Genomic DNA, 21484 nt, shown 5'->3' on the forward strand with positions numbered 1-21484 from the left:
GAAATCGGGGTTCTTTGATTAAACACCTGCCATCAGAAGAATAGACAGTCAGCGTGACCAGCTACAGAAGATGGCCACAGAGGACGAAATGGAACATTTCATTGCCCCGGAATAAAAAAAAGTTTTTACTAGAAGTTTTAAGTAGAAACTTTTTTATTTTTACTCAAGTGTGTTTTTAGCCAGATACTGACTTTTACTTGAGTACGATTTTGAGACGGTACCGATACTTTCACTATAATCTCTGGGTACTTTTTACACCCCTGCTGGTTAGTTAGCACTAGTTTAAAAGAGCTCCTTCTGCATGTTTTCACTGTTGATTAAATCAACTAATCCATGATTAGTCAACAAAGTCCTATGACTGTTAAAGGTGCTATAGATAACATTTTGATGGCGTAATCATAAAAAAGAAATACAGCCACAGAGCGTTATCCCTCTCTCCTTCACAGACACACATTTGAATTGTTTGTCCACATGTATGAAATAGCTTCTCCACTCAGAACCACATTCCAGGGTGATCTGCTGCTGTGATAGTTAACACACACCAGGTTCCACCAAGATGTTTTCACTTTACCTCAAAATAGTGTTCAGATGCTTTGTGTAAGAATAGAATAGAACTTTACTGTCCACAATAGGTGTAAAATGACCATTGCCTTCAGCCGAAATATGAACACACAACCGAGACACAACTGTGTTCAACACATAATAAACAGTATAAGCAACATCAAATGCTGCCAGCAGAGAATGTACAAAGTAATGACTTAAAAACTACAATCTATAAAATCTTTTCTGATATGCCGTCTGCAGTGCATGGACACCTGTATAGGGTATGGATAAGCATATAAAAAGGTACACACACACACATGACTTAAGCAAGCATACACACTAGGGCTGGGCAATTCTTGCTAAAATGTGAATCACGATTTTTCTCTCTAAGAATTGAGATCACGATTCTCTCACACGATTCTTATTTTTTCAATAAAATCATTTATTTCACTCTTTCTTAAACAGACAACATAACATATGAAAGTGCTTGACTTCAACTTAAACATAACATATATGAAAGTGCTTGACTTAAACTTAAAAGTCTCTTGTAACATACAAAATAACTCAAGTCAGAATCGTCATCATTTAAAAAAGTCAAGTAAAAAAGAAAAGAAAAAAAAAGTTTAATAAAAGAAATCGTCATAATTTAGAAATGAGATTGCATAGGTCTATGAATCGAGATCGCGATATTTTTTCGATTAATCGCCCACCCCTAATAATACACACACATACTTCAGCATACACACATTCACCTAAGCACGCACACTAGGCCTGTCCCCGACTAAGGATTTTGTATAGTCGACTTTGATTGGCCGAAATTTGCAGATAGACTACCCCCAAATGCTTTTTTTTTGAAAGAAATCAAGCACTTTAAGCACTTCAAGGACCTTGTGCGAACACTGTGACTGACACACACACAACAAGAGCCATATGAAATCCATTACATTTTTTTCCAAATTCAATTATATTTTTTCCCAAATGTTTATTTAGTTTTAATATTTCAGAATTCTGTATTTAGCTTTTTACGCTCATTTTACCATCAGAAATAGTGTCTAATAAGTGGGAATGAATAAATGTCCACAATTTAATAAGATATAACAGTCCATTTAATGTTTTTAAGTGCTGCAACTCAGAAATACAGTTACATTTTAAAGTGCTTATAAACTTCTTCTCATTGCTTCAAGTAAAGAGAAATAACTGTAAACAAAACACTGGATTATGACACTATGAAGCAGTATTCGGGTAATACCACTGATTGTTAGCTCTTGAGTCGCGACTAAGTGATCTTCACACGTGTTTTTGTGGGTCCAGTCCACGGTATGTTGACAGAATGTGCAAAACACCTTATCACCTGAGGCATAAAAGTCATTAGGACTCTGCTCTGAATTTAGGGTTTAGTGTGGAATTTCTTAGTTTTTTTGACGACGTTAACACCGAAGCAGACGCTTGGACATTGCTGTGTGTTGTGAAGCAGTGTTGAAGTGACGTACGCGTTGTAACACGCTGTAGCATCCCCGGTCATGTTTGCTTTGCACCAAACGTTCCATCTTCTCCCGAAATCGGAATTTCAGTCCAGATTCTGCAATATTCCACGTTTTATAGTTGAATCCATTTTTATTGGTAAATTCCGCGATTCCAACCATGATTCCGTGAACGCGGATTTCATATGGCTCTAACACACACACACAGTGAGTACCACACATGTGGTTATGTACTTTCACAGCACTACTGTTGCACCACCAGCAGATGATAACGAGGACAGACGCCTCATATCTCAAGAGAATGACACTGCCAGAGGAAATTAAAGCGTGTTCTTATTTTCCAGCTGGTGGTCCAGGTATTGTTCATGTTACGCAACATGTTTTGAATGGGAGGGTCACACACACACTCCTTCCAACACATTAGTCCCAATTCCAAAACATGAACTTTCAACCGGAGTCAAGACAAACAGCGGAACCCAGAGTTTACGAGGCTTTCAGACGACAAGGAGTGATATGAGACGAGGAGTGATATTAGACGAGGAGTGACATGAGATGAGACGAGGAGTGATGTGAGATGAGGGGTGACATGAGACAAAGAGTGATATGAGACAGTGATATGAGACGAGGAGTGATATGAGACAAGGAGTAAGACAAGGAGTGATATGAGATGAGGAGTGATATGAGACTAGCTTGTTCAGCTGAGTTCATAGGTCACCCTGGGGGCCAGTGGCCTAATAAGAGGACGGGGTGAAATCAGGACAACACTAAAAAGACAATGGGGGGGGGGGGGGGGGGGGGGGGTGCCTGGTGGAATTAAATTAGTTCTGCGTCCCAAAAAATAACCCCCAAATAACCCAACAAACTTGAAACGCTGAAAGTAACAGAGACCTCATATCCTCCAATGAGGACAGAGGACCGGTACAGAAAAACACAAACTGTCGCAATGTGACGCTGAGAATGAAACATTGCTGGCTCCAGTGGCTCGGGACATGTCCTCAGAAAGGGACCAGGACTGCATTCCTAAAGTTGTCCTTGAGATGGACCCCACCTGGAAAGAGGAAACCAGGGAGGCCAAAAACAACCTGGAACTGTGACCTCGGAAGTGAACACAGCACAACTGCTGCACAGGATAGAACCGGATGTAGAGGATACTGGACCAGATGTAGAGGATACTGGACCAGATGTAGAGGATAGGACCAGATGTAGAGGATAGGGACCAGATGTAGAGGATAGGACCAGGTGTAAAGGATAGGACCAGATGTAGAGGATAGGACCAGATGTAGAGGATAGGGACCAGATGTAGAGGATAGAACCAGATGTAGAGGATAGGGACCAGATGTAGAGGATAGAACCAGATGTAGAGGATAGAACCAGATGTAGAGGATAGAACCAGATGTAGAGGATAGAACCAGATGTAGAGGATAGGGACCAGATGTAGAGGATGGGACCAGATGTAGAGGGTATAACCAGATGTAGAGGATAGGACCAGATGTAGAGGATAGGGACCAGATGTAGAGGATAGGACCAGGTGTAAAGGATAGGACCAGATGTAGAGGATACTCAGGATAGGGACCAGATGTAGAGGATAGGGACCAGATGTAGAGGTTAGGACCAGGTGTAAAGGATAGGACCAGATGTAAAGGATAGAGTAGACTGATAAACTTATGACTGAACTTTTGTTTAGTTTATTTTTCTCATATTTTTTATATTCAGATCCAATTGTATTTCCTATATTTATGACTTTCTTCTATTACCCTGCCCATACCTGTACCTCCGCCCCATGCTGCTATGATGCCTGAATTTCCCCAAGCGGATCAATAAAGGAATATCTCATCTTCGAACATCATTGTATGATTGTACTGTATCTTTAAGAAATGCAAAACAGTTTAGTCTTCAGTTTACCACTGCTGCTAAAAATATGTGGTGTGGTTAGTAACCTGAAATAGGCGTCTATCACTATTTACCATCAGTCAGTCAGTCAGCAGCAGGGGAGATAGTGTGATGTTCCATATTATTTAGTCTGACGCATCAATAATGTAAACACACCCGTCTAACCAGACGCTAGCCGTCTAGGCCACTTTCATGAGCGCAGACATATTTTTGCATGTACCTTGTTTGAAGTAGGCCCTCGGAGATGACGCGTGAGCTTAGCTACTGTATAATATAATCCATTTAAGGATAGCATGTTATTAACAAGGGCATTACCCTTGACTGGTTCATTACATTGCTCTCTAAAAAACAGCCATGCGTGTTATTATCTTCCCAAACCGCAACAACAACAAAAACAACCAGGTCGCTCCTCATTTGTCTCTGGGAGACTTGTAGGGCGACTTTATAATGACCACCTAGTAGCTACCATACACTCCCAGGTAGTTAGAGCCGAGGATTAACTCTTTGAAGGAAGCACCATATTATACTATTGTTCCCCTGTGAACATGGAATGAGGGGGGGCAGGGGCAGGTTTGAACAAGCTTCAAAATGGATCAATTATTTTACATTTATTCCCACAATGGAATAGATTCTGCCTTTGAGGGCCGTTTAATTTTTAGATGGATTCCACTAAAAGCTGTAAAGGACCACAGGAAGAATAGTCAACATGACGATGATGACTAATGGGGATCCTAATAAACATAAACCTTAATTACATTGTACAGGGATGTGCACAGGACTTTAGAGGGGCAGGTGCTCAAAGGCTGAAAAGGGCACTACACTTGTGCGTATATATTAGCCGAGCGCGCGTAGCCCTTTTCGGGCGGGGGGCCCCCTTTTTATGCTTTTTGGGGGGTTTTGGTGATCAAATATTGAATATTGAACTATAATAATCAGTGCAGGAGCTCACTTATCCTTGAAAGACACTTTTATCACTGACTTAAAAGGCCCATACATCTCCATAAATGTTCAGGGGGGAGGGAATAAGTGCTTACCCTACAGACCCCAAGAAGTGCTGTATATTCTGTATTGTTTAATATAAATGCATTTTTTATTCCAATCCCGATTTGTATTTGAGATTCCCAAATCCCATCGGATTTGACTTCTTCGTGTCCCTCAACCAGCATTCAACAGCGGTTTCTATCATCATCATCATCACCACCCACGCTATGCATAAAATATATATAGGTCTGCGGAGAGGCACGCTGAGGAGGCCGTGCAAAATGCAATGGAATATGGGGCATCTCTCTCTCTTTACCTAATATTTTGATTCTATCCTGACATTTTTCAGTTGGAAGGGCAGTCTATATGCGTAATGGTAAATTTTTTTATTTTTTTTTTCAAAAAGGGCACTTTTTTGATGAGGCTCAAAAAGGCAGGTGCTCAGGCACCCCTTGGCCTCTATGTGTGCACGTGCCTGACATTGTATATTACTACTGCAGTTTACTGTTACATTTGCACTCTGGTTAGATGACAAACTTATTTGTTGTACTGTACTTGTGCTATATGATGATAATACATTTTAATCTAATCTAAAAAGGGAAATACTATCCTATTAATGAATGTTATTCCCGTGGTCTAGGTCTATAGCGACAGTGCAGTAGATATTTATCAACACAAACATCTCTTTCAAGTTTCTTTATTAGTTGTCATATAGAAGTACAGAATACTTTTATACAAAATGCTTCTTTCTGTTTCGCTCAAGAGATTGTGCTAGACAAAAATAGATAAGTATAAAATAAGTATAGCAAGTAAAACTATAAAAATTAACAAAAGTAAGCACAGTCTCGACGGAGGTAACAGAACGGCGGCCAGACATAGCAGCGCCATTTCATTTAATTTCTCTCTCAGACCCAGGAGCCAGAAAGACCAGCACATTCTTGACGCTACTGTTGTTCCCCTTTACACCTGCTTCTAAATTACCCCCCTCTGTGAAGCAGAATGATCAAAAGTTCACAGCTTCCTGTCATCTCCCCGCCCACAGATCAATAGTGGATTCCCACCCTCAGATGCAACACGATGTCAGTAGCACCAACAATTATCATGAAATGACTCAATTCCCATTCATAATGACATCAGCTGGTGAGACTGCACAGCAACCCCAGAGACCAAGATCCATGTTTACTTTGGCAAATTACGTAAGGACATGACAAGACGCGCACACACAGAGATAATGAGACAGAGCAGAAAAGGGGGGTTTCTCTGCAGCCTCCCCTCATATCACTGATCAATACAAGAGATGATAAGACACATCTACAGGCCTGTCTCTCTCAACATGAACCACAAGCTATATATATACACCTCAGTTCTGTCATCTTATTATAAAGATATAAGCTACAGTATATATACAGTATATATCTCAGTTCTGTCATCTTGTTATAAATATATAGGTTACTGTATATACAGTATATATCTCAGTTGTCTTCTGGTTATAAGGATTATACACCTCAGTTCTGTGTTCCGGTTATAAAGATTATATATAGTATAGTATATAGTTATATTCAGTCCTCTAGTTATGAAGCTATATATCTCTGTTCTGTCCTCTAGATATAAAGCTATATATATATATATATCTCTGTTCTGTCCTCTAGTTAAAGCTATATATCTCTGGTCTGTCCTCTAGATATAAAGCTATATATCTCTGTTCAGTCCTCTAGTTATAAAGCTATATATCTCTGTTCTGTCCTCTAGTTATAATTAAAGCTATATATCTCTGTTCTGTCCTCTAGTTATAAAGCTATAAGTTATAAGCGTATGAGGTCCATGTCCCCAATTAGGCTTACACACAACAGAACTTCCAGGCAAACCCAATATAGCAGAGTCAATATTTCTCAAATCTATTATTAGTAAAAAATATATACTTGCTATTCAAACATCCCTGTAGGGAAGTGTGTGTGCACATGTATATGAGTGAGTGTTTAAGTACACATGTGTTTGTGACTGTGTGTGTGTGTGTGTGTATGTGTGTATGCTCACTCACATGAGAAGTGAGCATGTGTGGCTATGAATGTGACACACGTTGCAGCTGCATTCTAATCTATAGGTTAAAACACTGACACAGCCCCGCAGTAGGCATGGGCCGGTTACCTGTTCCACGGTTTACCGCGGTGTCAAAACCACAAAAATTACGTTCAGACACTGTCAGAAATGTCAACTGGAATAGATGGGAGTTACCATGGCTAGCTGGTTAGCTGTAACTAAGGGATAATGTTAGAGCCAGTATTTAGTTTTTTATAAGAAAAGCCACTTAATTGTGACATCTGTAGTCAACACACTATAAAGGACTACAAATCCCACAGCGCCTGGCGCTAAACCCGCAATGAAGGCAACCTGTTGAGAGACGCGGTCGGGAAACAAGTTTTTAACCGTTTCATATCTTTTCATACCTTGTCCTACCTTTTCATAACGTACCTTTTCGTATTACACGTACATACAAATCGTACAAATACCCTTTAAGTTATAAAGTTATATAAGCATTATCAAGAAAGAAAGAATACCTAAGTTGTTTGTTGTTTTCTTTGAGTTTTGCCTATTTTCTTTTGAATATTGTAAAGGCCTATTTTCTTTGTTGCATGTGCAAATGTTTGGTACTTTATTTTGAGCAAACACATCGCAACATCATCTAAAGTAAACCATCGGAGGCCAAGCAACACTTCAAACTGAGTAATTTAAGGAAAGAAACGAGTTAGAACTGTCTGTTTAAAGCGTCTAGTGGCTTGATGGAAAGATTGATTGATTGATTGACAATGGAAGGAAGCCATGATGTGGTGTGCCGTTATCTGAAAATAATGCTCAATGCCCTTCGACTAGTGGTTTGCATGGAAAATAATGTTAGCTACAGCTTCGTTAGCCTAGCTAACGTTAGCTACATATCTAGCAAGCTATACAAAAAGAAAGTTTAATGTGACTGATCTAGAATCAGAATAGTTGACCCATAAATAGCTAAATGTCATATAAATAACGTAACGGCCATACCAACCCGTGGCGGGAGCTAGTTAACGTTAGCTAGTTAGCAGCTAGCTAGTAGTACCGGTGATATGTTGCCAATTGATTTCAGTCGACTAATGTTAGCAAGATTGGCCTACGTTCCGTTACATATTCATAATCATGAAAGTGTAGTGCCGAAGGATATGAGTCTGAGGCGGGGTGTCGAAAGACAATGCTAAACATTTATTAAACATCAACTCAACGTTGAGCTCGTTTGCCGATAGGAAAGTGCAGACAGGAAAGTTACAAACAATATGGTCTGTGCGGAACCCGGCCTTATCCCCAACCCATAGTTCTGTGCGTGAATGAATTGTTTAAATGTATATTTAATCCAGTAAGAATAGTACTAGGCTATATAACATACATCTGTTCAAGTAGATTACATTAACAAAACGTAATGCCCTTTTGACATGATGTAGCCTACAACATATTCATGAAAGTTTATTTGGAAGTATTTTTTATTCTGTACTTAGTTTCAAAGTGGTCAGACAGTTCCCTCTGTGTGTAATACAGACAGTCTTCACACATTCATATAACACTTAGAGAAAAGCTGATTGTGCGTGTTTGTGCATGTTTGTGCACTGAAGTTTTCTCAATGGGGGGGGGGGGGGTCTTTTTTTTCTAATACCGTGATATACCGTGAAACCGTGGTCTTTTTGCCCAAGGTTATCATCATACCATCAAAATGTCATGCCGGTACAGTGACCACTAACCAGCATAGAGCCACTGACCAGCATAGAGCCACAGACCAGCGTAGAGCCACAGACCAGCATAGAGCCACAGACCAGCATAGACCCAGACCAGCATAGAGCCACTGACCAGCATAGAGCCACAGACCAGCGTAGAGCCACAGACCAGCATAGAGCCACAGACCAGCGTAGAGCCACAGACCAGCGTAGAGCCACAGACCAGCGTAGAGCCACAGACCAGCGTAGAGCCACAGACCAGCATAGAGCCACAGACCAGCATAGAGCCACAGACCAGAGACACAGACCAGAGACACAGACCAGCATAGAGCCACAGACCAGCGTAGACCCAGACCAGCGAAGAGCCACAGACCAGCGTAGAGCCACAGACCAGCATAGACACAGACCAGCGTAGAGCCACAGACCAGAGCCACAGACCAGCGTAGAGCCACAGACCAGCGTAGAGCCCCCCAGCCTACTGGAGGTGGGCAGCATGCCTGCATGAGACAGGGCGCTGTGTTTACATTGTAACACAGACGGGAGGAGATGGAGGCTATTTGTGCCACAGTCCCCTTGGGTCTGGAAGTAACCATGACGCAAAGAAGCCAGTGTTTTCACAAACACACTGCACCATATAGGGCCTGTCCCCAATACCTGTTCTGTTGAGCTTCAAAGATTCAGCACCAATTATAACCCAATATTCAAAACATAGCGATGACTGGGAAGTATGGGTTGTATGTACTCACTTCAAACTTGCTGTTATTATGAATTACTTATGCATTTATAACATGCTATCATTAGGCTTTATTCCTGTAATTATTATGCTAAAGTTTTTCCTCTTTGTTGACATTGAATTGGCTAAGAAATTGTAAAAGAAATTGCAAATAGTGCATTTGTTCGGCTAATCCCCAAAATAAATGGACTTAAGTCAACAAAATAGCCTCTTTATACAGGCCTAATCAAAGTGAACTAGTATCTTTATACAGGCCTAATCAAAGTGAAATTGTCTCTTTATACAGGCCCAATCAAAGTGAAATAGTGTCTTTATACAGGCCTAATCAAAGTGAAAGTCCAAAACAAACAGCGTGACCGGGAGTCGATCTAACAATGCTTGTGGTCACAGGAGAGTGCTCTCACCACTAGACTAAAACACCCACCCACCCCGATACAAACACAGCAATACTATGATGATGATTCGTTTTAACAGTTATGGTTAAGATAGAAAGTTAGGGTTAGGATTAAGGTTAGTTTAAGGTAACAGTGTTGTTAGGATTAGGGTTTGGGCGAGGCTATCAGATAAGTATGTCTCAGTAGTATTGAGGTAAAGGCACTGGCCTCCCATGCGTGCACCCTGGGTTTGTTCCCCAGCAGGGGAACTCAAACGCTTTCAGAAAATGTTAAAAGTTTACATATTCGTAAATATGTCAATATATTACATATTTGTAATATCATGTACACATTGTACATTGCGACGGTCCTGGGTTTGATATCCGATTGGGGACCAGGTTGCCTTGAATCTGGTTCAACTTTCTCGCTGCTTGTATTGCTGCTGATAACTTAAAGTGCAACACCACCCAAACATAGAATTCCAATATGTTATTTCCCACGGTTTTGGATCAAATCAACATTTAGGAACATCATAAACCAGTGGAAGACTCAAACTTCCGATGTCGACACGTATAAAGTCTGGAGACATGAATGGTAGACTTGATTTTGTGGACCCATAGAATGTTTGAGTCTTTTTATACATAAATGAGCTTTATTCTGGAGCAGTGTTCTCAGTTCTGAAACTGAAAATGTACCCCTGTGCGTGGTCAGTGTCACCTTTACCATCGCTCCCAATTCAGGAGCAGGTCTAGACTTTACACTAAATCAAATCCCAACTGAGTTTTATTGCAGCATTCTAGTTTTTTTTTTTATAGCGAAGCACCTCTAGGACCGGCAGTGTCACTAACTCTCACTCATTTATTCCTTCATTCATTCAGTCCGTCAACCATTCACTCACTCACACTGAGCCCCCTAGTGGCATCCCACAAGCATTAGGTTGACATCGACATAAATTTGCACCATAGAGCTCTCATGGAAAGAATGGCTTATACGCTAGTACTACTGTAAGATAGTGAGTCCGGTTAGCTTTTAGTAGCTCAAAGCTCATGGAAAGATTATGCTAAATGTTTCAAAGCTCATGGAAAGATGATGCTAACCATTTCAAAGCTCATGGAAGGATAATGCTATCCGCTTCAAAGCTCATGGAAGGATAATGCTATCCGCTTCAAAGCTCATGGAAGGATAATGCTATCCGCTTCAAAGCTCATGGAAAGATAATGCTATCCGCTTCAAAGCGCATGGAAAGATAATGCTAACCGTTTCAAAGCGCATGGAAAGATCATGCTAACCGTTTCAAAGCGCATGGAAAGATCATGCTAACCGTTTCAAAGCGCATGGAAAGATCATGCTAACCGTTTCAAAACTCATAGAAAGATCATGCTAACCGTTTCAAAACTCATGGAAAGATGATACTGACCGTTTCAAAGCTCATGGGAAGATTATGCTAACCGCTTCAAAGTTCATGGAAAGAATTAGGGGTGCACCGATATATCGGTCGGGTATCGGTATCGGCCGATAAGTGCCTTGTTGACTGCTATCGGCCGATAAGCTCAAATGTGCCGATAGCAGTCGCCGATAAATAACCCATCGATTTGTGTAGCGTCAAAAGGCAAAAAAAAAAAAGTTCACTCGCGACCTACCTGCACAACGCCCGCCGTCCCCCACACCAGGGCTGTACAGTGCGACATATATATCGCACGTGCTTGTGCTACAGCAACAGCAGTCTGTGCGATGGATGGATTTACTTCAATAGCACTGGTGCGATAGGGATTCGGTTCATATAGATACTCTTATTTTGAAAATCCTGTAGCGGGTCTCATTTCTGCCCACGCGCAGCTCCAGCTAGGCTCCGAAAGCTAGCAACGTTCAGGTGCATATGATACTCTTATTTTTTTTTTTTTTTTTATTATCTTTCTTCCCCTCCTTTTTCCCGATTTTTCTCCCATCCCACCCTTCCTGGTTGTTGCGTACTTTCCCCTACTGTTGGTCCGGGAGACCGGAGACTGTCACATGCTTTCCTCCGACGCATGTGCAGCCTGGGGCAGGCCAACCTGGCCGCGCAGGTTCTCACCGGGGAGAGTGTAGCGTGTGGGAGGCCACACTATCTCTCCTCAGATCCAACCCTCGCTGAGCAGGCGCCCCGACCGAACTGTAGGGGTCGCTGTCCACAACGCCCAGGACCCACCCTTCAGCTTCCCACCCCCTGATACAGCCAATTGTATCAGCGTGAGAGGACAGCCAAGCTGATAGCAACGCCGGGAGCTGGATTCGAACAGGCGAATCCTAGTGTCTCCCGGTGTTGGTGACGAACGTAATCTCTGTGCGCCACCTGCCCCCCCCCCATGATACTCTTATTTTGAAAAAACTCTTGTGACAACTCGACGAGTCATATCCGCCCTATCCGTGCTTCTGCAAGCAGAGCAGCGCGTTGGTCGGTTGGTGCGCACACTGCTGTCCCGAAATAAGTCTGTGGTGTTTTTTTTTTCTCGCAACGGGTCAAATGCATCTACATGCTTTGCACCGTCGCCATTCCTTTATGCGCACATCGCCCGAAATTAACGTTTATGTACCATTACAATCACTACAACGTTAGCAAGCTAACAAGTTAATCCTGATCAGAGGCAGAGGCGCAGAGCCAGCAGACACAGTGTGGACTGGGGAAAGGGAAATGGGGGGCACTCTCTCCCCTTCCCTGTGTGTGTGTGTGCGTGCGTGCGTTTGGAAAGACGATGAAGTCACTAGTCAGGACTCAGGACAGGAGTATATTATAGTAAACTGAGGATGGACAGATAATGTTGATATTCAAATATAAACAAGTTTCGAGAGGAGTGGAAGTTTGAAGACAGACTAGACTACAATATGATGCGGGGGTGGTGAGTTGAAACAGTGTGTGTGAATGAATGAATGAAAACTTTATTTAACAGATTGCAGAATGGGTACAGTACGGCTCAATACAAACAATTGTTAAGGGGATGCAGACCAGAGAAAGACGTTTGTCTTGTTTACATCAGGGTCCCCCATTGTGTGTGTGTGTGTGTCCCAACCGACCCCACTTCTATCTTTCAATAAATTATTTGCATTTAAAACTATTAACGCCGACTCATTCCTTCAGTCCACTCAAACTTATGCTAATATTCCTTATGTTGTTTATGATATTAATTGAAAATAGCATATGAGAGTATCATAGTAATAATAACACATGGCGATATACTAAATGACAGCCAAACATGGCACTGCAACTAAATAACACAAATACAATAGGCACATTTGTGACTGTTACAAATATAACACGTTTTATACTTGTGCTACAAGATTTTGGCCTGTGCTACAAAACTATCAACCTCTGTAGCACCAGTGCTATGTGCAAAAAAAGTTAACGTACAGCCCTGCCCCACACACACACACAAGCTACTGCATCAGTTACTACTTATGATTAACAAGGCATTCGTTTTGTGGCATTAACGTTATATAGTTAGTGTTACACGGACAATAACATCAGCATATTATTATTACCCATAGCAGCAAGGCATTACTCCGAGTCCGTTCATAGCTCAGTTCCATTCCGTTGCAGCATGAGCTACCGGGAGGCAGAAGACTAACGTTACTGGTGAAAATGTGATTTACGTTGGAATACTCCTTTGCCAACTTGCTGTACTTTGTTTGCAGGTCTGCAGCCATTATTGCTGGATTATGAATAGCCCCAACTTTAGCCAACGTAACGTTATGGCTAAACCTTTAACATTAGTTAACGCTAGCTTTCGGTTAGCTGTTCAATGCTAATAACACAACCAAGCGAACCCATCAGAGCTCCCCATCAACACCGCTCTGTCGGGAGGATGGCATTTAAGAAAGTATCTGCTGTTAAAATGACACAAACATTCGTTTTGTGGCATTAACGTTATATAGTTAGTTACACGTTCAATTACATCAGCACAGTATTTACCCGAAGATAGCAAGCAAGCCGTTCATAGCTCGGTTCCATTCCGTACCCAACTACCCATTCTGCAATCTGTTAATAAAGTTTTCAACCAGACAAATGTATAGAAAGGCTTTGTTTTATTATAACATTTGTTGCAGTAAAATCATTGTGTCTCGTTTGGCCATCCTGTGGAGCGCGCTGGTCGGCGGGCACTGCCGGGCAGCTAACGTATTAGCTTGTTGTGGTTGCATTCTCGCAAGCAGATCAATGGCGGCATGCCCCAGAAGTAGAAAATGAATAAACGCTTGCCGATTGGTGGTAAGAACAGCAGGAGGTGGGTGCTAGCGGTGTGGCGTAATTGGCCGAATCGACTGTCAATCAAAATGGTTCCATTGCATTGGTTGAAAGCTCTGGTTGAGAGAATAGTATCCCGCTGCAGGCCGCCAGAATGGTTCCATTGCATTGGTTGAAAGCTCTGGTTGAGAAAATAGTATCCCTCTGCAGGCCGCCAGACGATGCTGGGAGGTAGTGATAAACATATTTCTTGATGTTTCCTTTTTTTAAGTAAGTAAAGAGGCCTACAAATACAAACATACAAATATACAGTAGTTTCATTAAACATTTTTTTTTTTAAATATTAAAAAAAATTACAAATACTTATTTTTTGCCACAAGTATCGGTATCGGCCGATTGTGTTAGTTGAACAATCGGTATCGGTACCGGTGGCCAATTTTCATATCGGTGCACCCCTAGAAAGAATGGCTCATCACAGTAACGTTAGTACAAGTGCAAGACGGCACCGTGAGTCCTGTTTACCTATAGCTCAAAAGTGTAGCATAGCAACGCTGCTAACCGTTTGATGTTGTTTCAGTCTTTGTATATGCTCATAAGACAGTTGCCTCTGCGCTAGGGATGGGGTACCTTTCACATTTGAACCGATACGGTACCGGTACCTGTAAATCGATACCGGTACCCAACGGTACCTTTTTCCGGTACTTTAGTCTCTAAAAATGTAATCTACCTACCTCAGTCGTGAAAAAAAAATATCCAAACTTCAAATAACTACACTTTCGACCGTTTTCGGCTTGCCATTGCCCCGACTGCTTTGTTGTTGAATCAAGTAAAATCCTAGGTAAGCGTATATTGTGCGTGTGAACGTTGACATGAAAAGAAAAAAAGGTAAAAAAAAAATATATTTGTAAAAAGAAAAAAATTATTAATCGGTATCTCACGTGAATCGATACTCGGTAGTACCGACGTGTTTCGGTAAGTAAGTACCTTTAAAAGTACCGAATTCGGTACCCATCCTTACTCTGCGCTGTCCAGTTCAGCACCACGAACAGCCCCAAGTCACAGCTCCAATGTGTATGAAACAGAGAGCTCTCACTGCTGGACAGTTCTGTTCCCCTCAATGTTGTTTTCTGGTCTCTTGCTATTGTTGTGCTCAATACAGGGCACTTCACATCAATGACAAGTTCTTGTTGATTTGGGAATGAGTTGTCATGTTCATAAAACACTTTCAGCCGTCTTAGACCACGGGAATAACGTGTATGATTTCTTAAACCGGGTGGTCGTTCCCCTTTAATGCCTCAAATGTAATACTCTAATAATCACAGACCAAGTCTACGGGAAGTTAAACTGCATTATAGCAGCCGCAGGGCCATGTAGGATAGGTGCGATAGGCAGAGGTCCAGAAAAAGCCTCTAAAAGTCATGTTGATAAAACATAGGGAATGGGTTGGTAACAAATGTCAATAGTGGTGATAAAAACAGTGTGGGGGAAATGCATTTTCTAATAATTAATGTAAGTACATGTAGGCCTAGAACCAGGGACTATCATTCAATTATTAACCAGAGATTTCATATCCTTCATTTATGACACCAATATTAGTTAAAGGCCCAATCCGTATAACTTTTTTATATTTTTGTCATATCAGTGCTGCTGGGTATATTCATTCACATACATTCTAGAAGAGTTTGATGTGTAAACGGTCAAATATAAAATGTACATGGCTCCGTTGTAATTCCCACTAATAGTGATGTCCCAATTGTGGTTTCGAGCGAATAGACAGTCGACATTTATTCTCGTCCTAACAGCCTAGCAGGGGATAGGTTTCTAGCAGTAGGGGCCCTTTGGGTCGAAGGCAATGTTGCAGACCTGTTGCCGGTGGGGGTAGGCCCCGTAGTACGAGGCCCGGGTCCACAAGAAGACAAATGTCGCCCAAAGAAGTTCAGATTGAAACGCCACTGTCCAATAATACTATCTATTACCTCTATCCATTTTCCCCAGCGGTCTTCAAGAACAAGAACGGCGCGTATGCTTGGGAAATTAAAACACGTCAGCCATTGAGAGCAGAGCATCCTTTGCATTATTTCCTCCTCGCCTTTCTCAACAACACGCGTTTCTTTAAACACCGATTTCATGTCACGGACGACGCAGAGGTGTTTGGGATGATGTGGCAAAAGAAACGCATCGGAGTGTCAAAGGATGTGTAGGTGTTTGTTGGTACAGTATTGTCAGGACTGGAGGGGGGGCACAGGGACAATGCTGCGATTCTATGACCAGCAGAGCGGAACATGGAAGCAACATACACCCCCCCCTCTGTAAACTGCGTCAGTCGGCCGTGCGTAATCTGTCTGCCTAGCCCATAAATAAAAACAACATTGTGTTTTATAAGAAAACACACAAGATTTTGCACCTTAACATTCACTTGAGACACTTTAAACACTCAACACTATACCATATGTGTATCTATTCATTACAAAAAGATTTGCACTACTACATCCCTACCTCATTTTTGCACTTAAGAAGCTTAGAAGCTTAAATTTGTACTTCATTGTTTGCATTTTGTACTACTTTGTACTTTAGTTAGTATATTGTGTATTTCTTTTTGTTTAGTGTTTGGCCTTTATTATTTGTACTTTTTACAGTATGAAGCACAATCTCAGGGGGGCTCATACTTCAGAACCAAGCTTTTCACCCACCGTAATGTACATATGATGATACATGTGATCATGTACCTTATATATGTGACAAATAAAACAAAACGTGAAGGACACCCGGCTGCAGCCGAGATGATACACAGTCAACTCAAAACCATGTATCGAAAGCCAAACGGATCATATATCTGCCACTAACACCCGACTCACCGTGGCGGACGCCAGGCTGCTGTCCGTCAGGGTGAGGTGGTGCGGCTCCCATCTCCGCAGGAACTTGGAGGTGAGGATCTTGCTGAGGAAGGTCCTCGGGTGCTTCACCACGCACACCTGGATGTCCCCCTCCTGCAGCAGCTTGTATCGCATCCCGCTGCTGCTGCAGTGGAGCAGGGTCCTCTTGCTGCCCGGGGGCCCCCCGGCGCCCTGCAGCTTGTTGTTATTGTTGCCCCCCGGCTCCGGCGCGCACGGCGCAGACATCTCCCCCAGCAGAGGCTTGCTCTCCTCGGACTGATAGAACGGCTTGTTGTGCTGCAGCTCGTTGTTGCCTCCGCCGCTGCCGTTCAGATCCATAGCGAATATAGTTCACGTTGATACAAAAAAAACAAAACGTCACTGACACAATAATCTGTACATTGGGTATAAAATAAATGAATAAGGTCGAATGATCGAAGCTGCCGCTATACGACCTCGATGATCGTAGGAGTGTTGCGGGCGAGAAGCAGACGCTGCGAGGAGACGACGCACAGAAACGCCATTAATGATTGTCCTGGATGGCAGAATATAAAAGGACGGAAATATGAAATTGCAATCACGGACAATGCAAATAATCCACCATTTTTTCCGCACAATACCCCATGAATTGTCTAGGCACCGTGCGCGCGTCTCGCCCCCCCCAACCCCCCCAACGAGCTATTCAATATGTTCGGGCCATGGCCTTATAGTTATATATCCACTCCAGCCCCGGTCCAAATATCATAATCCACAGAGAGAACACATGGAAAAACATTCAGCTCGGATACGAAACGGCAAAAATCCAACGCCGCCGCGCGGTGTTTCTCCGTGTTTTTGGTCGTTAAAGAACAATTGACACGGTTCCTTTTTTCTGTCTTTTCCCCTATCTTCGTGTAAGTGGCGAGCACTTCCACAGAGCCGCTCTGATTGGTCGCTTCTCGTCCACGTGACGCCGAAGTGACGTCAATGGGGAGGCGAGCGGATGCGCTGTGCGTCTTTTTTGCTTGACTGTCTGCCGAGCGCCGACCAGGGAGGGTGTTCAGTTCCCCTGGACATAAAAATGGAGGAGGGAGGGAGGTTGACTGAAGTCAACTCACCAGAGGTGCTGGCCCCATTTCCCCTACTGTAATCACCGACCTATATATGACTGTAACAACAACACGTCAAAGTATTGTCAAAGTTCCAAATAAATAGGCTATTTCCAAGGAAGTTGTAGTCATTAGTAATGACATAGCTTTCTAGGAATCTAGCAACCTCGCTTCCATCTACCTAGGATAATGTCTGGCCTAAGAGTGACTTCCACCAGATTGATCAGTCTCTGAATAGTCTCTGAATTAGGTGAAACGGGTGATGCTCAGAGAGTGATGGCAACCTAGACCCGGGGGTTCATAAACCTTATCAGACAGTCAGGCACATACATTTACATTTAGTCCTATTTTTATTTATTTTTTTAATCCAAAACGATTTACACACTGTGTTCACTGAGTCAGCAGAAGGGGTTACACCTCTGATGGCTCAGGGAACCTGCATTGGACATTCCAGGCTTCTAAGAGAAGTCATAGCTTCAGGACAGAGTTTGGCTCCTGAGTCATAGCTTGAGAAACACTGTCATATACCTAGGTTTTATTATACCACCATGGGCACATTTTAATTGCTTACATTTACTCATCCACTTAAAGGGATAGTTCATTTATTTTTTTTTTTTTTTTTTTTTTTTTAAACCCTAGCCCTATTTCTTACTTAATGATTGTGTTGATCAGAAGAGAGAGCACTCCATGCTGTTCCTCATACTAGCTCTGGATAGTTAACCACAAACTAATGCAAAGTCAATGGGGTCAAGCTCCTGTCTGTACAGGTTTGATTGATTGATTGAATTGATTGATTGATTGATTGATTGATTGATTGATTGATTGATTGATTGATTGATTGATTGATTGATTGAAAATGTTATTAACAGATTGCAGAATGGGTACAATACAGTACAGCTCAATACATACAATTGTTAAGGGGATGCAGACCAGAGAAAGACTTTCGTCTTGTTTACATCAGGGTCCCCCATTTTCAATTCATCATAACATATATGACATACATGACATACAGATAGACAGTACTGCTACATCTATACATTTATGACATACCAGATTTACAAATACAGTGACACAAAAAGAGTAAAAAAAAAAAAAAAAAAAAAAGAGAGTATCATTTGACGAAGAAACTATACATTGTAGGAGGTGGGGGGGACGGACTGTACATTGGAGGTGGTCGGTTGGGTGGGGTGGGGGGGATGGGTAGGCGGGGGGGGGGGGTAACTGTACATTGGATTATCAACTAAACCTACTAGGTCCAAGAAGAGGGTCTCGTGTATTACTGGGTTAGGACATTTACTGTACATTGGAGGGGGGATTGGGTTAGGGTATTTACAGGGGCCAGTTTCGAATTGCAGTCTCCCGTAGGTGCTCCTTGAGAGTGGTTTTAAAAGTGGGTAGTGATTCACATTCCTTTACAGCTGTGGGTAGGGTGTTCCACATTGGTGTGGCATAATTGCAAAACATGTTTAGTCCCTTGTTTGAGCCGAATCTGGGTTTAACATGATTTGTTGTGCTCCCTCTGGTGTTGTGGTCGTGGTATTCACTGACCTTTGGGAAGTATTTTGACATGTACATGGGTACCTTAGTCGTATAGTGTATCTTGTAGACCAGGCCCATTACAAGTTGCTGTACTCTGTCGTCTACTCTAAGCCATCCTAGGTTGTCAAAGTGGGCAGGGGTGAGGTGGGTTCTAGGAGTAAGGTCAAGTAGTAGTCTGACCAGTTTGTTTTGTGATGTTTGTAATCTTGTTTTTAGCGCCTTTGAGGTGCTTTGGTACCATGAGGTGCAAGCATAGTCGTAGTACCCTTGAATGAGCGCTCCTGCCAGAGTCTTCAGGGTATTCTTGTTTACCAGAGAGGAGATCCGGTACAAGAATCTAGTTCGTTGGTTGACTTTTTTTATTACCTTGGATGCCATTTTGTTACAGGAAAGATTTGCCTCTAGGATGGAACCTAGGTATGTAATTTCATCTTTCCTTGTGACAATATTGTCACCCATTGTAACTGAGAAGCCGTCGGTCTTGCTGAGTTTGTTATTTGATCCGAAGAGAATGGACTCTGTTTTACCCAGGTGTAATGATAGTTTGTTATCAGCGAGCCAGGTGCAGATTCTGCCGAGTTCTGAGCTGAAGGTTTTTTCAACCTGTAACTTGTTCTTGTCAGGCTGACCGAAGCTAACTGAAATCCACTCTGTGTGCACTGTGGTGTGGAGTATAAATTCCAGTGAGCTTCAGTCAACTTGTACGGACAGGAGCTTGACCCCATTGACTTTGCACTAGTCTATGGTAAACTAGCCAAATGCTTCTGTGATTTGGCTAATTTGCAAAGAGGTAAACACAGAAGGCGCAAATAAAATGGTCTATACTGTATATTTGACATAATATAACAACGTAATTAGATGGCAGCCCCTCAGTTTGGAGTCATATGTTAACCCTTTCACTACCACACTACCAAAGGGTTAAATGCCCGCCCAACTAGAAACCCACTGGGCCAGCGTGGGCCCCAACCTGATCATATTCTGTCCCAGGGACAGCGGTCAGAGACAGGCCATTGTTGTTAAGATATGATTCAGTATACAAATTTGCAGAACATCATTGTATAGTGTCGGTGGTAAAGTAACTGGGTTGAATAACGCCTTGTTTTAATTATCAGCAGAGTTGGGAAAACGACTCTGAAAGTGTAGTTCACAAATGACCAACTATACAGAAGACGTTAAAATACATCTTAACTAAGTCTCATAAAGATGCAGTTTGACAAAAATGCTTTTTCAGAGTTCCTCAAATAGGCTACATCAAATACACCCTGACTATGGAAAATGGTAAAATCTCAGCCTGAAATGTCAAGGAGAAACATGTGACTGACAGTGTGTGTGTGTGTGTGTGTGTGTGTGTGTGTGTGTGTGTGCATGCACGCGCGCGTGTGTGTGTGCATGCATGTGTGTGTGTGTGTGTATGTGTGTGTGTGTGTGTGTGTGTGTGTGTGTGTGTGTGTGTGTGTGTGTGTTAGGATAGACAAATTATGCCTGCATGGTGTGAGAGACAAACAACACAGAAACAAAAATGTAAGGACACTTTTATTTTGTAAACTTCATGAACAGAAGTTGTTACATACTGGGTACAAAATATATATGAAGACTTGAATTTAGTTAAAATACCAACTATAATATTGTTCTACTTCCCAGCCCAGCACGTCAGAAAATGGCCTCATTCTCTCTTGTGGTTTCACACTAGTTTGCTTTGCAACCAGGGCTTGAAATGAGCACAAGCCTCCTGCTAAATACCGGTCAATTTAGACAGTGACTGGTGAGTCTATCTATTCTACCAGCCATGGTGGCAGGTTGCCAGCTTGTCTGCAGTTGAGATTTTCAACTAAAAAAATTACCTAGATGGCTAAACGGTGGTGTGGTGGTTAGCACTGTTGCCTCACAAGAAGGTCCTGGGTTCAAACCCAAGCAGGGCCTTTCTGTGTGGAGTTTGCATGTTCTCCCTGTGTTTGCGTGGGTTTCCTCCTGGTAGTCTGGTTTCCTCCCACACCAAAAGACATGCATGGTTGACCAAGGTACTGGCATTACAACTGGA

The 21484-nt window shown here is 42.3% G+C and overlaps 1 protein-coding gene across 1 annotated transcript in view; it reads right to left on the reverse strand.

Moving 5' to 3' along the window:
* cmip (c-Maf inducing protein) overlaps positions 1-17447 on the reverse strand; it is a 99451-nt gene extending 82004 nt beyond the window's left edge. The window contains exon 1 of the mRNA XM_084334585.1: positions 16802-17447. Within this exon, the coding sequence (XP_084190711.1) occupies positions 16802-17158 (357 nt within the window). The 5' untranslated portion in view covers positions 17159-17447. The remainder of the gene's footprint in view (positions 1-16801) is intronic.
* Positions 17448-21484: the final 4037 nt, after the last annotated feature.

The sequence above is a fragment of the Notolepis coatsorum genome (assembly GCF_963971535.1).
Source record: "Notolepis coatsorum genome assembly, chromosome: 18".
Classification (NCBI taxonomy): Eukaryota; Metazoa; Chordata; class Actinopteri; order Aulopiformes; family Paralepididae; genus Notolepis; species Notolepis coatsorum.